The 16,075-nt window shown below is 44.7% G+C and overlaps 1 protein-coding gene and 1 long non-coding RNA gene across 3 annotated transcripts in view; both read right to left on the bottom strand.

Annotated features, from left to right (window-relative positions):
* The window catches only part of LOC109287042, a 26,335-nt gene extending 16,219 nt beyond the window's left edge, over positions 1-10,116 (bottom strand). The window contains exon 1 of the long non-coding RNA XR_002094746.1: positions 8,710-10,116. This is a non-coding gene — a long non-coding RNA (uncharacterized LOC109287042). The remainder of the gene's footprint in view (positions 1-8,709) is intronic.
* LOC109287038 (dimethylaniline monooxygenase [N-oxide-forming] 5-like) overlaps positions 1-15,997 on the bottom strand; it is a 128,946-nt gene extending 112,949 nt beyond the window's left edge. The window contains exon 1 of one of the 2 annotated variants that reach the window (XM_019501968.1): positions 15,714-15,997. In XM_019501968.1, coding sequence (XP_019357513.1) covers positions 15,714-15,954 — 241 coding nt within the window. In that variant the 5' untranslated portion in view covers positions 15,955-15,997. The remainder of the gene's footprint in view (positions 1-15,713) is intronic. The other variant, XM_019501964.1, reaches the window with a different exon arrangement.
* Positions 15,998-16,075: the final 78 nt, after the last annotated feature.

Genomic DNA, 16,075 nt, shown 5'->3' with positions numbered 1-16,075 from the left:
GGCACTTATTGTATCCTGTCCATGGCTGTTCTAGGCTCTCTGGTAAGCCAGCAGCAGTGGCAGCAGCCTTAGAGGAAGGACACCAGAAATGCGGCATGTGTAGAGTGACCCATCCCCTGTCATACCCTCCTAGTCATCAGCAGAAGGTTATCTCCCTAATGGTTGTGATTAATAGGCCCTGTCTGATAAAGGAATTTCTGCTGGTAGTGATTCAGGGCTGATTCCTTAGTCAGTAATGGGCACAAATGCACCTGGCACAACTGATGCCAGTTCTTTTCTAAGCTCTACCTGTAGCCTACTGGGTGACCTTCTCCTTGCCATGTCTTAGTTTCCTAACTGTAAAATGAGAATAACAAGATTGACTTTGTTCAGTGCTTTGAGATCTGTGGAGGAATGCTAGCTATTACGATTTTTCTTTTTGCCCTACTCCCTGTTCAGATAATGAAAGCAAACAAAACTCCTTCCAGATTCCATCTCGTTTCCAAGCCAGTCATGCTTTTGATGTTGCAAGCACAGCAAGGAAAATATTTAAAATTAAAATATTTACAGGCCTCAAACCCAACTTGCTGCAAAGCCACTCACTGTGAACACCAGATGATTAGCCTTCTGTATGCTGGGCACACATTGTTGGTTAGAGGCCCCTACATCATGCTGCCAAAGGTAACAAAAGTCCAACTCAGTCTTTTACGTAATATTGTTAAGTCAACAAAAACTGTACACAAATATCCTGGGACAAACTGAGACACTGAGGTTGAAAGAACTGCAATAGGAGATGTCAGGAGTTTGCTGAGATCACAGACTAACATGACGACAAACTGACAGCTTCTAAAAACAGAAGGATTCTTTATAGCTGAAGTCATTAAGATTGGGGGATCACTGGGGATTTCTGATGGATTCATAGGATAAGATTACTGCTTTCTTCTCAGAAATTCACAAAATCATAGAAAATGAGGGTTGGAAGGGATCTCAGGAGGTCATCTAGTCCAACCCCCTGCTCAAAGCAGGACCATCCCCAACTAGATCATTCCAGCCAGGGCTTTGAGCCAGGTCTTAAAAACTGCAAAGAATGGAGATTGCACCACCTCTCTAGGTAACCTGTCCCAGTCCTTCACCACCCTCCTAGTGAGAAAGTTTTTCCTAACATCCAACCTAAACTTCCCTTGTTGCAACTTGAGACCGTTGCTCTTTGTTCTGTCATCTGTCACCTCTGAGAACAGTCCAGCTCCATCCTCTTTGTAACTCCTCTTCGGGTAGCTGAAGGCTGCTATTAAATCCCCTCTCAGTCTTCTCTTCTGCAGACTAAATAAGCCCAGTTCCCTCAGCCTCTTTTCATAAGTCATATGCCTCAGCCTCCTAACCATTTCCACTGCTGTCTGCTGGACTCTCTCCAACTTGGCCACATCCTTTCTGAATTGTTTACCTGGGGGTCACTAAATGGGAGAGGTGTAAGGACAACTAGCTGGGCTGCAAGGACAGAACTTCATCATTGTGACAGTCATACTCCCTGGCTTCTGCCCATGTGGGATTCATGAGGATACTGCTGGGACCTTATCATCCTGATTCTGGTCATGGAGGATGACCTAGGTAATAATGTCTGAAGCCTCCACTGGCTTCAATCAAACCCCAAATATAACCTGGGACTGTAACAGAGATTCATGTTTTCCCTCCCCTCTCTGATGTGTCCTTTTCTTTTCTCCCCTTATTTTCCTCTCCTTCCTGTCTTGCTCCTTTTGCCTTCTGTTTAACGAAAGTCTGACTTCACCAGCCAAGGCTCTTTTTTTCCACTAGAGCTAGGAAGCCACAACCAACAAGACAGCTGAAAGTTATGGCATAATCCATCCAGCACTGCTACAAGTCTGCCAGTTGTAGCATAACAAAGGTGGGGGTAGATGGGGTACCAGCCCTGGGCACTGACTTACAGGAGGCACAAGATTGGTAGCAGCTGCCACTGCCAGCCTATTGCCACCACTGCCCAAGGTGCAAACACTGTTATACTTCTATTTGTCAGGTCTTTCACCAGTAATGAAACTACATATTAGGGTCAACACTGGGCAGAAACAGAACCATCTGCCTTTGCTGTTCCTTCCTATCTCCTTTTGTGTCCTTTTGACTTCTTTTGTCTTTACAGGAATGGACTCAGACTTTGACACCTGCAGTAATAAAAGACTGAACAGATAATCCCCCTCTCTTTCTCCCCAAAAGAACTGTTCCTGCCTCCTGAAAGTTTGTCAGACAGGAGGCCTTCCATATAACAACTCTCTGCAGCAAAAAAGGAAGGGAATAAAGGATATTGTTAAAATGCAAGGCTTACTTGATACTTTGCATTTAAAATGTTTTGCCTCTTTTCCCTTCTTTCCATGTATCTCTATTAAAAAGTTATTACACAAAATTAACGGGGTTTGTTACTATAGTTGCAGGCAGGCTGAAGTCTCTACCTGAAATCCCAAACCACAGTTCACTGTTTGGTATAGACTAGATGAGTTCTCAAGGCCCCTTCCCACCTTAGGTATCATTTTATGAGTCATACAGCTCTGAGGTCACAGTAACAGCTTTGGCCTATTTATTCTAGCAAAACTAACCCAACTGCTCTGCAGCCTTGGAGGAAGTCAAACTGAGCCTGGGGAACCTGCTACACCTGCTGCATAAGTGGGTCAGCATTCCCATAGATACATGCAGCCCATCCCCCTTTTCTGGATTCCTGAGAACCTACAACCACTCCTCTGTGGCATGCACTAAGGAGCAGCTTCCCATATCCTCTGCCTTTCCACCCACTCCAAGGTGGAGTCACGATTTGCCAATGAGACACAACTGAAGAAATCTGATTTAGAGTTACAACTGCTTGCTTGACAGCCAGTCATAGTTTCTTGCTACATAGCTAACTCTGTGCCAAGGAGCTGAGCTGCATCTACTAGGAGACACAGTCATGTCCATATCAGATGGCTATTACAGCTCCTCTCATGCCACAGCTGCCTTTCCTCAAGGACCTGGACATCTGACGGCTCCAGTGAGATCTGGGAACATCTGGGACTAGGTCTCTATCCACACTGGACATGTTTACACATTCATTAATTCTTAGTGCCTAGTGCACATTAAATTTAGTACTTTTAAAAGGAAGTAATAAATAAACATGTACTAGGCTGCCCTACTGTGCATTAGCATGATCACACACTTTTTTGTGATGGTTAATGTGCAGCAGACTAATGTCACTGTGCATTAGCATAATAGCACAGTTTTTGCCATGACGCTATAATGCACAATATACTGTGCATTAAACATCTTGTGTAGATGTGCCCACTGAGTAGCACCTGAACCTCCGCAATAAACAAGGAGTCTCACAAAATAAGGTGTTGATGGGTGTGAGAAAGGAGAGCCACTCTCTGGGCCTTAGTTTGCCTGGCTGCTCTTCCCCTTCCCAAAACTGAAAGTACCCCCAAATCTACCTAGCAGATCTGATGTCCTCATGGTACCATCTGGGTTTGGAATGAGCTTGCCAGAGCTTCCTGGGAAGAGCAACTCTCCAGGTGTTTCTCTTTCTCCTCCCCCAGAACCAGCTCATTTTAGTTTGCAGGTGCCCTTGGCCCCAGCTCTCCAGCTGCTAGGCTCAGGCCCTGCTGCTGAAGCTTGCAGTGAATTCCCATTTGTCATCGCTTACTGCATCTTTCCCAGTGCTGACCATGCTCATCTTCAGGAATAGTGGGGAAACCTCAGGGCACAACAGGTTTAGATGTTGCCTCCATCTTAACCTTCCCAAGGGTTATGGAAGGATAATAGTCCACTCTTACTTGCACAGTCCCCTAGAGTGCTGCAACCAGATTTAAACCTGAAGGAGATGCAATGAAACATAGGTGAATTGATCACTCGGACATTTTTACAGTCCTCCTGCCAACCTGAAGTTGAGTTACTCAGTCATTGTGCAGTGAAGTACAACACCTACTGAGCCTCCTAGTGGCTCAATTGATAGACTTTCACTGGAACTTGATGCTGGTCAGTCCATCAGGGTGCTCTCTGAAAATTCCCATTGAGGATCCCACAACTTCCACTCTGAACTTAGGATAGAGGCATCTCAGACCCCTGGATGTGTAATGGCTGGTGAATGAAAAGACTGAAATGTAATCCTTGGTATTCATTTTATGCTTACCCATGGCTCAAAGCAACAATAGCTATCAAGCTGAAACCAGACAGGAGAGTTGCAATATCCAAAGGAGGCTTCCAATTGCGAGTTCTTTGGCTGTCCCTCTAAGTTTTTGTTTTTGGGTTTTGGGATCTACATTTTGTTGGTGTTGTCAAACCTCACATAGGCTTCTGTTGGGACTGGGTCATCTCTAGCAAGTCAGGCTGGGCTCTTCCAGAAGTTCTGAGAAGATGAAGCCAGCCGACTCTGACTAGACAAATGTGCTTGAAATCCTGGCTTTGGCCCACCCTGACTAAAACACCATCATGGAAGGCAGATGGAAAAAAAGTGATGTAAAAGAAGGAAATTCAACCCTTGTCTACAAGGACATTTAAACTCAAAGAAGAGACCTCACCATCATGGCTGGGATCTGCACAGCTTCTCCAACATTAGAAACCTTCCTTCCCCTCAAATACTTCAAGGTCCCAATACAAGGAGACTCTAGAGCTGTGACAGGCCATATAAGCATTGCCAAAGAATAACAGACTGACCTCAGAGGTGAGTACAATTTTCCCCCATGAAGGAATGCATCGTGTCTGGGATCTGCTCTTCTGTATCTGTTCCTGGTGGCAGGTTGCTATGTTGCATGATGCCATCTCTGTCCTCTCTCTCCTTCCTACCTACGCCGGCATGGATTTTCCTGCGTCCTTTTTGATTATACCTCAGATTCATGACAGTTTGAAGAAGGTTCACACTCTTTCTCTTCCAATCCTTCTTGTTTTGGATCTATGGCAGAAAATACCACTCAGTTTCATTGATGTCTCCTTTGTCACATTGGAGGCAACAAGGCCTGCCAGGAGTTTGGGAAGAGGTGGGAAAAGGAGCCATTATTATCATAAAGTCAGTCTACAGGATAGACTGTTATTACATTCTAACTTATTACAGTTATAGCAGATATGGTAACAAGCTCTAAGGATGGGGGAAGAGCACTGGATGTGGTATGTCTTGATTTTACCAAGGCTTTCGATGCTGTCTCCCACAACATTGTCATTAATAACCTGAGGGAATACAAATGAAACTAGATGAGGTGAATACTTAACTGTTCAGATCATCATGCTCAATGAGTAGTTATCAATCGCTCAATGTCTAGTTGGGAGGCAGCATCAAGTGAGGTTCCCTAGGGGTCTGTTCTGGGTCTGGTTTTGTTTAACATCTTCATTTATAATTTCAAGGATGGGATTAAGGGCATGCATAGCAAATTTGTCGAAGTATCCCAGTTGGGTAGATACAGAATGACCTGGATAAACAGGAGAAATGGTCTGAAATCAATCAGATGAAATTCAATAAGGACAAGTGCAAAGTCCTGCACTTACGATAGAATAACTGTATGAACAAATACAGATTGGGGAATGATTGGCTAAGCTATAGCGCTATAAGGAATGCCCTGGAGGTTAGTGGACCATAAGATAAATATGAGCAAATGTTGTACTTTTGATGGAACAAAAGTCAACAGCATACTGGGTTGTATTAATAGGAGTGTCACTTGCAAATCAAGGAAAGTGATTCTTCTGCTCTACTTGGTGCTGGTGAGGTCTCACTTGGAATATTTGTTTCCTGTTTTGGGCCCCACACTTCAAGATAGATGTGGAAAGATTAGAAATAGTCCAGTGGGGGCAACAAAAACAATTCAAGGCCTGGAAAACATGACTTATGAGGAAAGGCTGAAATAGCTAGGATTACTTAGTCTTGAAAAGACAAGACTGAGGGGAGATCTGGTAACAATCTTCAAATACCTGAAGGAAATTACAAGGAAGATGGAGAGAGTCTAGTTTCTATGGATACAGGGGACAAAACTAGGATCAATGGCCTCAAACTGCAACAGATGAAATTTAGAATGGAGATTAGGTAAAACTTCCTCACTACAAGTGTGGTTAAGCATTGAAACAGGCCACCTAGAAAGGCTGTGAATTCTTCATACCTAGATATTTTCAAGAGCAGGTTAGACAGACCCTTGAGTGGTTTGGTTTGGTTTGGTCTGGTTTGGTCAGAGGATGATCCTGCCCTGAGCACAGGGCTGGACTAGACAACCTCATAAACTCCCTTTTAGCCATACTTTCCTATGATCCAACATGCATTACTGACATGCCCAGTGGGCCCAGTCAACCCTCATAGTTCCATTGTATTGGCTGCTCTATAATTACAGCGAGAGGAATTCTTTTCTGCAAAGCCTACAGTCTCAGTAGACAAGATAGACAAAAAACAGAAAGAGGGGAAAAAATCACCAAGAGGGTATGAAGCTTTCCTCAGGGTACAGGGCATGTCATGGGCTGAACTGGGAACAGAACCCAAGTCTCTTATCCATTCAGTGCTCTGTCCACTGGAGCACACAGCCTTCCTGAATACAGACAGAGATAATTTCCAATCTATAACCAGAGCAAAACCCAGAAATGAGCACTGACAGAAGTAACTTTTGAAACATTCCTAAGCATAATAGCCTTGGAAACATTTCAAAAGGGGATTGTTTTAGGCACAGACACCTGTGCAGCCTCCTATAGTGCCCTCCAATTGAAATGCCTCAAAACTGCTGTGGTTGCATGCAGATGCCAGAAGGCTGCAGCAACACTTCCCTGTTCCACTACAGGGTAGGAAGTGTGGACAGCACTGGACTGGAGACATAAGTAGGGGTCTGGGGAGGATGGCAGGGGCTCCCCATTCATTTCCTCACTAACTCTCATTGGGCCAGAGAGATGGGTAGAGCATTAAGTCTACTGGTCACTCTCAAGCTGCACATTCACCATGGGATTTTTGGGTGCCCAGAAAAACTATTCAATCTACCTTGACCTAATTATCCCCTCCTTTCTGTACTCATGAATTTTTGTGCAATGTGGGTACACTGGAATCCCCCTTAGCCTCTTGCACACTGTGTTCAGGTGTTAATAAGTATGCAAAAGTAAATAGGGTAAATTGTTGGTCTCTTTGTTTAAACAGCCTACTTAAAAGAGATTCTTCTGCCTTGTAACATGGGGTGCTGACAGACATACCGTTCCCTGCTGTAATTCATTATGCTTCACAGAAACTGCCATGAGTTACAGCAACTCCCCTCCTGACCCAAGAGACATTCACTGTTTGGTTGAGGGGGAAAAGGGGTGGAAATCAAGCTCCACTTTGCAGCAGATCCAGTGGAGAGAGCCTGCATGTCTGTAGCCTCTCCCCACTAGACCCTGCTAGGTAGGGGTCCTTCACCCCAGCTCATGCTGCAGTCCTGGGTGCACGTGTAAATGCTCCACCTGGGAGCAATAAACTGTGGCGTGAACTGCACTGGAGTTTATTGCATCACATTAATATCATATATAGACGCACTCAGTGTTTTCCTGTTTAGCTCAGCAAAAAATGGAATCTGGCCATGCAAACCTGTCTTTAGACAAAGTTAAACCAGAATTTATATTATTTTAGTTATACATTTACAGCAATGATGTACAGTTCCTTTCTTTATACAATAGAGTATAAAGGACGTAGGCACTTATGTTTAGGCCTCAAACATGTTCCTTACAAATGCAGGAGGCAGCATAGTTGTAGAGGAGCCTCAGAAGGAACAAAGCAGCTGTTCTTAAAGAGTTTTCAAGCTAAAAGGTACATTTACTTTACCTTATACCATAGGCAACTGGTAGGGGGGCACAGGGTGACATGTGTCCCCCCTGAGATAGGTCGCTGTTGCTAACTTCTGTAGGCAGTCCCCACTCGCCACCCCCTCCCCCCCATGCTGCCAAAACTGTCACCAGTTTCTGCGGGTGGTCACTGCTTGCCATGCCACTGACTTCTGCAGACAGTCGCCGCTTGCCACCCTGCCACTGATGGCTTCTGCAGGTAGTCACCACTTGCCACCCCACCCCACCACTGCTAACACTGCCGCTGGTTTCTATGGGTGGCTGCCAATTGCCATAGTCCCTCCTCCCCACCTGGCTTTTGCAGGTGGTCGCCGCTCACCACCCCAATGCTGCTGTCCACACACTGTGCCCCTCCAATTTCAGGAGGCACCAGTCACCCATGCCTTATACTTAGGCAAAGCAGGAGAAGCATCCTGGAGAAAAGAAAATATACAGACCATACAAATCATAGTAAGTTTAAATTTCTGATCCTTTATTACAAATAAAGTTCTGAGACACCAGAACCATTGTCACAGCACACTGAAAAATATACATTATATATGTTTGTGTATGAATCTGTATTCCCATTCTTGGTGAGAAATCACATGGAGACAAAACTAAGGAAGAGCTGAAAAACATTATGTCATTTACCACATTCAGATGGAATACATATAAATACCCTATAAATTGATAGCATCACATAGCTACTGGCTAGGTTATCTTAAAGTTGCCTTTATTTCTGTTTAGAGGCAGAGAGGCTGGAGAGGGGACAATAGCTCTCCCTCTCCACAGTAATATACATGGCATGGTCACTGCGATAAATAATGCACTCTTCATAAACATGTAGGGTAACTAGCTTTGAGCACATACTGGTCCGATTCACAATGGGTCTTGCACTAAGGTGAGCTGCCTCAAGGATTTAGAATAAGTACACTTCTAATTATCTTCTAGCACAGAAATTGATGGCAAGTTCCAGCATGTGTGATGCTCATTGGTAAATGGGCTGCGTGTTTTTCTTTCTGTGCATTTCAGCAGCACCTGGGGGTCCCAGCCCAATCAGGGTTTCAGAATGCCAGGCACTATAGAGACATACAATTAAGAACTGTTTCTGCTCCCAGAAGCACAGTTTCAAGACGCATAAGATATAGGAAAGAACATAAAGGACAACAGGGGAACCGGAACAGCAACAGGAATGTGAGGAGATGCTGATAATCCTAGCTAAAGGCATCTGTAGGAGGCCTCAGAGGGTCTTTACCATTGTCATGTTTGGTTTGGTCAGTACAGGTAACTCTTAAGAGAATAGTAACTGTTAACTAATACTGGTGGGGTGCTCCCTGCAAAAAGGGGCACCATAGAAGGTTCAAATATTCTTGTGATAGAAAACAATGATACTGGCAAGGCAAAGCACAGCAAGAAGTGACCGAGTACAGTGGATAAGCCACTGGATAAGAAAAGAGAGTTAAATTGTGAAGACCCTTGAAGGACAAGAATTTTGTATACAATGGGTGAAGGAGGGGGGTCCTGAGGAGTGGTTCAAAGGGGGCAGTATGTGGTTGAGTTAAAATAAAAAACAAGATGCCTGCATCTCTCCTACAACCAGCACCAAGAACATTTCATTGAGGCCAAGATCTTTGCTAAAGAAAACATCTCTCAAAGCTCTCATCTGCTGTCAGCCTTGTAAGACCTGATCTTTGATCCCATCTAAAATTAGCTGGCTTATATCAATGTGCCAGAGCACAATAAAAAGTTAAAAACATTGATCCCCAGATAGAGAAATTAGCATTGCTTAGACAGGAAGCAACGTTACATAACAGAAGGAATTGAGTTGTATAGTCCCCAGAACTGAGCAGCCATCAGGCACGTGTTGAATGGATCAGGAAGTTTAGTGCTGCTATGTGCATTTCAGAAGAAAAACAAGAAGGAGCTTAATCCACTAAGCTAACAGTGTTGAGCTGAGTAGTGAAACACTTTATTTTCAAGCTTTTACAGCATTACAAAGTGAGGTCAGTTAAAAAAAGAAAAAAAAAATCAGAGCATACAGTATTGACCTTTGGACTTAAACACATACTTAAAAAACTGTTAAAAGGAACTGGATGTCAGCATCATAATTTAAGCCACATTTTCTTCTTTGTGAATACAATAAAGCCCCCAACATCAGACAGACTGTTCCTGAGCGAAGCATAGGAACAGAAAGCAGAGAGAAAATATCTGTCAGACATCCTGACAAGCCCCATAATCTAAGGTTGCCATTGTCCCTGCTGTAAATTAGAGTATCTTCAAGATTGCTTTAACCCAGTGATTCTTAACTAGGGTGCCTTGGTATCCTGGGGTGCCTTGAGATCCTTTCAAAGGTGCTACAAGTACCACACTGTTAGGTGTACAGACATGATTCACAAGATAAACCCACAGATTTCAAATAGGAATTGTGAGCATTAAAAACATTCAGACCTGTGGTGTTTTCTGAGTTCTCTGCAACAGAAGATTTATTTTATTATTTTTCTATAGTAAAAAAAACAAGTGAAAACAAGGAGCTGACATTTTCCATGGGTGGCTTGAGTCCAACAAAGGCTGAGAACCATTGTTCTAAGGTGAGAAGACGCAAAACAATGGACTCCAGCCTGCCCCCTCCTTCCTGTTTTCAACCCCTCCATTGGGAATGGAATGAAGAGGGGGAGAGAAGGAAGAAAAAGGAAGGAAGGAAGGAAGAGGGAATGCCCTTACGGATTGCTTCCCCAGGCTGACTTTTATGCCACCATAGTGATTTTACTAAACTGGGAAACCAGCTCCTATTCTTCTATAATCCACCATCTTCTAGCAAGAGATCTAAAGTTACTACCTTTGTACAAGATTAGGTTAGTCAACCAGAGGGTGAAGGCACCAACTAGTATGAATCAGAATAGGTCTTTTAAATTCATACCAAACATTTTAAATAATGATTAAAAGACATGAGTTATGCTGCAGGTAAAGGTCAAACAAATTAACATCAAGGCTTGTTAAAAGGATGCCTTCAACCTTAAAAAAAAGAAAAGAAAAGCATACTGCTTTTTGAAATGTTGCTTTCAAGCTTAATCAGTGGCATGCACGACTGCTGTCACGGAATGAGTTGTGTACATGCAACAGTACTTTGCACAGTCGGGTTTACTTTCCCCAGTCCACACAAGCAGGTAAAAAGCAAAGCATTTAACAAATAAATTTAATTTAAAACAACAAAAAGTGGCAAGGACCAAAGCCCAAACTACTTTAATTCACTTTCCACATTGACTAGTTTACACTCCCACAGTTGCCTTTCCTCTGAGAATGGCTGATGGACTCACAGTTTATTTAACGCTTCCTAAAGTCACACAGGAAGATACTTGTAGAGATTAGTTAACAACCACAATTACTTTCGTAGTCATAACTTCCCATTCTTTCAAAAAGGGTCGTAAGGACAAGGCCAACTAGATCTGAATTCCATGATTTGCTTGACAGCCTCCATTGGCTTTCTAAGCTGGGTAAAGAATGGAGCAGTACTGACATCTATGGTGGAAGTTCTGCAGTACCACAGATTTCTGCAGTATCAATCCATTTGATAGTGTGGCCCACAAGATTCCATCAGCTAATTTTGAAGCATTAAGGGGGAAAATCTGCCATGCAACTGGGGAGAAAAAAAAATGTGAGTGTAAAACCTTAGAAGGCTGCCGACACTCAGAAGCAAGTGCACACAGCACTACTTTAAAAATCAGCGTTGAACCCAGTTAGAAATCTCCAATCTAAACTTTCTCTGCTGCAGCTTGAATTCATAATTCCTAGTCCTGGCCCCTGAGGCCCAAGAGAAAAGCCCACCTCCACCCTCATTCTACTCATCCTTCATGTGTTTGAAAAGTGTTATCAAATCCCTCACGAGCGTTCTTTTCTCCAGACTAAATAACCCTAGCTCATTCAGCCTTTCCTCATAAGCCTTACAGGAATAGGGAGAGAAGCAGAGGCAGAGCAGTGAAGGCACCTCACTGACCCCAAAGCCAAGGGTCTGAACCTCAATCTGGTTTTGTGCCAAAGGTCATCCCCTAGTAGACCCAACCGTAAAGAGATGCTGGTCATCCAGGTGGAGGAGTTAAAGGGGCTGGATAGGATGCCGGCCATGTCACATCCCTGTGCTGTGTCAGTTATACAACCTGGTGTGCTTTAACTGGCCCACTGAGCTGCTGGTGTGGCCAGACCTTTAACTTTTTTGATATGGGAAAGAGACTGTTCTCCTGGGTCAGTCATAAAGGACACAGCAAAGCATGTGATTCTTCTTCCCTTTGAACTTAAACTTATGCCAATCTTTCTTCCAGAACTCTGGATAAATTAAACTGGAGGCAGGTGCCTAAATACCTTTTAAAACTCTGGCTTTTAACAATACAATTTCTCTTTATTTTAGACATGGTCTTGCTCTTCTCTCACCAAAAGAATACGCTTTGTACTAAGTATTTCCTCAGCACTAATAATGCAAAGAGAGTGATTAGCTTTTTTTTTAGTAAAGGTCCCTCATACTCAAAAGATCTTTTAACTTTTGCTCTATGGAAATATTTTTGGCCCCTCTGGCTATTATTGCTTAATTTTGATTCCTTACCCTTACATATTTATATTCTTTCTTAAATGTTCATATATGTCCACCATTGAGGTGGCAGTGTTAGAAACAATGCATCTAAATTTCACAGAGGTGTTTTGGTCATGTTAGTCTGAAGTCAGGCAGGTGAAACTAGTTAGTTTTTAAAGGTGCCACCCTTCCCTTATCATATAAAAACAAGCCCACGAAGCCTGAGAGACAACTTATGTACTCAAGCATCTAAACACCTTTTGTAGAGATACAGAACTGAGGTAAGTGCTGGTATAATTAGAATTTATTTCTAAATAATAGCAATTCTAGCACTTAAAGTAGCTCTTTTTATATTTTCAATCACAACATGCTTCACAAAGGAGATCCACATCTCCATTTTACAAATGAAAAGTCTGGATAGTGCACCCACGAATGGCTTGGATTATTATTTGCATATTGTTTGCCTCGTGACCACAGGTAAAAGTAACTAGTGAATATATAGGGGAATCTTCTCAGTCTATGACAGAAGGAACATGTGAATGTGGACTCAGCTTTAGCAGCTGTTAGGCAAAACTCATCTAGCTTAGTGCATCACACTGCACGCTGACCAAAGGAGAAGGCACGCACATGCCCCAGCTATGTACACTCATTATGCACTTCAGTAAACCCCATTCAGACACTATATTTCCCCTACAATTGCCAAAGTACTCACAGCAGGAAGGCTGCACTTTTCTAGCCAGCTTTCCATAATGCAACAAGAATCTATAACTTACTGAAGGTAGGAGGCCAGATGAGCAAGCTGCTCAAGGAGAACAAATGTGATAACAAAACCCTGGCAATCTCAAGTCAGAGGAAGTGGTGCATGGAAAGCATCCACAAAAAGGCAGAGTCTCTCAAGTCAAACTGGACAGAAGCTGCTACAAGGCACATGCACACTATCACAGTCAGGCACAGCAGCACCTACCAGTTAAGTATATTTACAGCACACAGAAAGACAAGTAAACACCTACAGATTTTTGTTAGAAGTCACATCTATGTTTATACTGTATGTGCTAGTACTTTGGCTATACAACAGGCACACTGTGCCACATGCCATTTGACAGCTTTGCTCCTGACTACAGATCCTATTGGTGTGCGTTCTTATATACTAAGGAAATAGGAATGGGCTGCTTGGCTGGTGTGCAAATCTCCCTCAGACTTCCCCAGCACCAGGAGACAAGGAATAATCTCATTCTGGAATGGTCAGTGCAATCATATGGGCTAGTACATGCTTGAGCCCTGCAGCATGTTAAGGGAGCAAGAACAGCACCAACTATACCTTTCCAATTGGACTCTCTTCCTCCAGCCAAAGTGAAACATGGCTGGTATCATCAGCCTTGCTGATCGAATGAGGCCTATGATGCACTTTCATCTAGTCCTGTCCATGCTCTCTGTTCACAGTGAGAAGCATTAGACCACAAGCAGTTTCCTTTTCATGGTGGCCCTCAGTGACTCCACAGTGCAAAGAGAGTAGGTACACTGAGGGGTGACAGCCAGAAATATTCCACTACACTGTACTGCATGTAACCCATGATTAACCCAAAGGCTACATCTGTCACGTTGTGCCTGCCCAGCATGACTCTGGAGATGCCGACGATGACAGCCCACAGTACCACCAGTACCCGCAGAGGAATGGCCAACACCAGATGGTGCAGAACAAATCTGCACACCATAGCAGCTCTGGTAGCATGGCCTGATGGGAAGGAGTATTTGTCCACAGAAACGGTGACAAACATGTCCATCTTGTTGTGAGTGGGGCGCCTTCTCCTCACGAGCCCTTTCACCACTGCCACCAGGACTAGATCCAGCAACAAAGCTAGGAGACAACAGCAACAAACAAATACAAAAAGTTGCCATTAAAACAAGAACAGTGAATTATTACCAAAAAAAAAATCAGTACATTCAGTGAGTGCGTCACAAAAATTAGCCAGGGATAAAATGGCAGCTATTGAAACCTACTGTCAATGTAGTAATCAGAGTATCTAGTACAATTACCAACTCCTGCCACACATGAGCTTCCTGAATCAGGGGTGGGGGGAGAAGCACCTGCAGAAGCCACCAATGGTAGCAGCCCTGTCAGGAGGGCGGAAGGGGCACCCGCCCTGCCGACAGTGTCGGTGTCAGCCATCTGGTTGGGGGGGGACGACACGTGCACCCCCTACCAGTCGCCTATGCTGCCACATGACAACATATGTACATATTAACAACATTGTGGGCACCCCCCATCTGTGCACGTACCTGAGATTCATACATTGGTGCCTGCTTTCAGCCCAGTTCCTTTTACTGATTCATACACAGCCCGCAAACTCTAGGCCTTTGAAATCAAATGAAGTAAACTCATGTATACCTAAATATGTCTAAAGACTTCTCTACTCAGAGCAACATTTTATCTTCTTATATGACACAGGGCCCAGACCAACCAGTTTTCAGAAGGTACTGGAAAGACTAATACTGCAAACTGCTTCCTGGCTTGCTGCTTCTCCTAGAAAGGCCACCTGAGCTTTAGATTTGCACCAATACATCATTGGCCTTGTACTTTAACTGCAGATCACCAAGAAATATCCCAGACACTCTATATTTTTTTGCTGTCAGGGAAAAACAATTTATATTTGGAGGATGCTACTTCCATCCCAAGATCCTCTTTATTCCCTTACATTTCCTTCCTTTTTTCCGAGGTATCACAACAGAGAGACTCTGGGGTACCCCATGAAAGCTTCATGAGATCAATTCTTAGTCAGCATAAGCTCCTCTGGAAAGAAAGAGCTTTAGCAGGAATCTGCCAAATCTAGTGAGTCTCAGAGGCGTGGGCAGATACAGGAGCCAGGTTTACAAGTCTGAGTCACTACAACATCTGCTTTTGCAGACAATCACAGGACTAAAACAGAACTCATTTATTTGGTAGGTCAAAGCCACTCTGCCAGACACTGCCCATGCCTACATTGACTTAGGTCTTGCGCGAGGTCAGTCCCTGACCCCCGTTATCCCCCAGCTCCCTCCCACCCTGAAGCTTGTCATGGGCTCTTGCCTCAGCAAGCCCCATGAGGCTCCCCATCATACCATCTCAGCAGGCTGGGGCCTCCCATTGCTGCCGGCTTTACATGCTTGTGGTCTGTGCCTTCTACCATCCCGTCCTCATGTCCAAACTAGACACCAAATGGCGAGATATTTTTGGTGAGGACTAGGGTCCCCACCAGACAACCATATATTTCACCCTGATCTTGCAAGCAACCAAGGATGTAACTGTTGGCTCCTCTACAGAGCCATCACCATGTATCTGGTGTGGTTTACAGATGCCCCTAATGTCTGCCCCCTCTCCGAGCCCAGGACATATCAACCCCTGCCTTGCCCGGCCCAGGCTCACCGAAGAGCAGGTTGAGCAGCACCTCGCGGCCGGCCGAGCTGTCGCTCCGGCAGAGCCCGTAGGCGGTGCCAAGCAGCCAGGGGATGCCGTGGCCGGACACCTCGATGACCTTCATGAGCGGCCGGGCGCTGCCCCAGGCCGAGCCCTCGCGGGCGCACACGCCGAGCCGCTTGGAGGCCCACAGGTCGATGGCCAGCAATGAGCGCAGCGCGATGCCCGTGAACGACGGGTTCAGCTTCATGCAGTCCTCCTCCGGCAGAGGCGGCCCCGCTCCTGGCCCGGGCCCCGGCGCGGCGGACGTCTCCCGGCGGCGGGACGGGCTGTCCGGGATGCCCGGGCCCCGCGGGCTCACGAGCGACAGG

The sequence above is a fragment of the Gavialis gangeticus genome, unplaced genomic scaffold, assembly GCF_001723915.1.
Source record: "Gavialis gangeticus isolate Ggan-Ray unplaced genomic scaffold, GavGan_comp1, whole genome shotgun sequence".
In the NCBI taxonomy this organism is placed as follows: Eukaryota; Metazoa; Chordata; order Crocodylia; family Gavialidae; genus Gavialis; species Gavialis gangeticus.
Note: the sequence above shows the minus strand (reverse complement) of the source record. Positions and strands in the feature narration are given on the sequence as shown.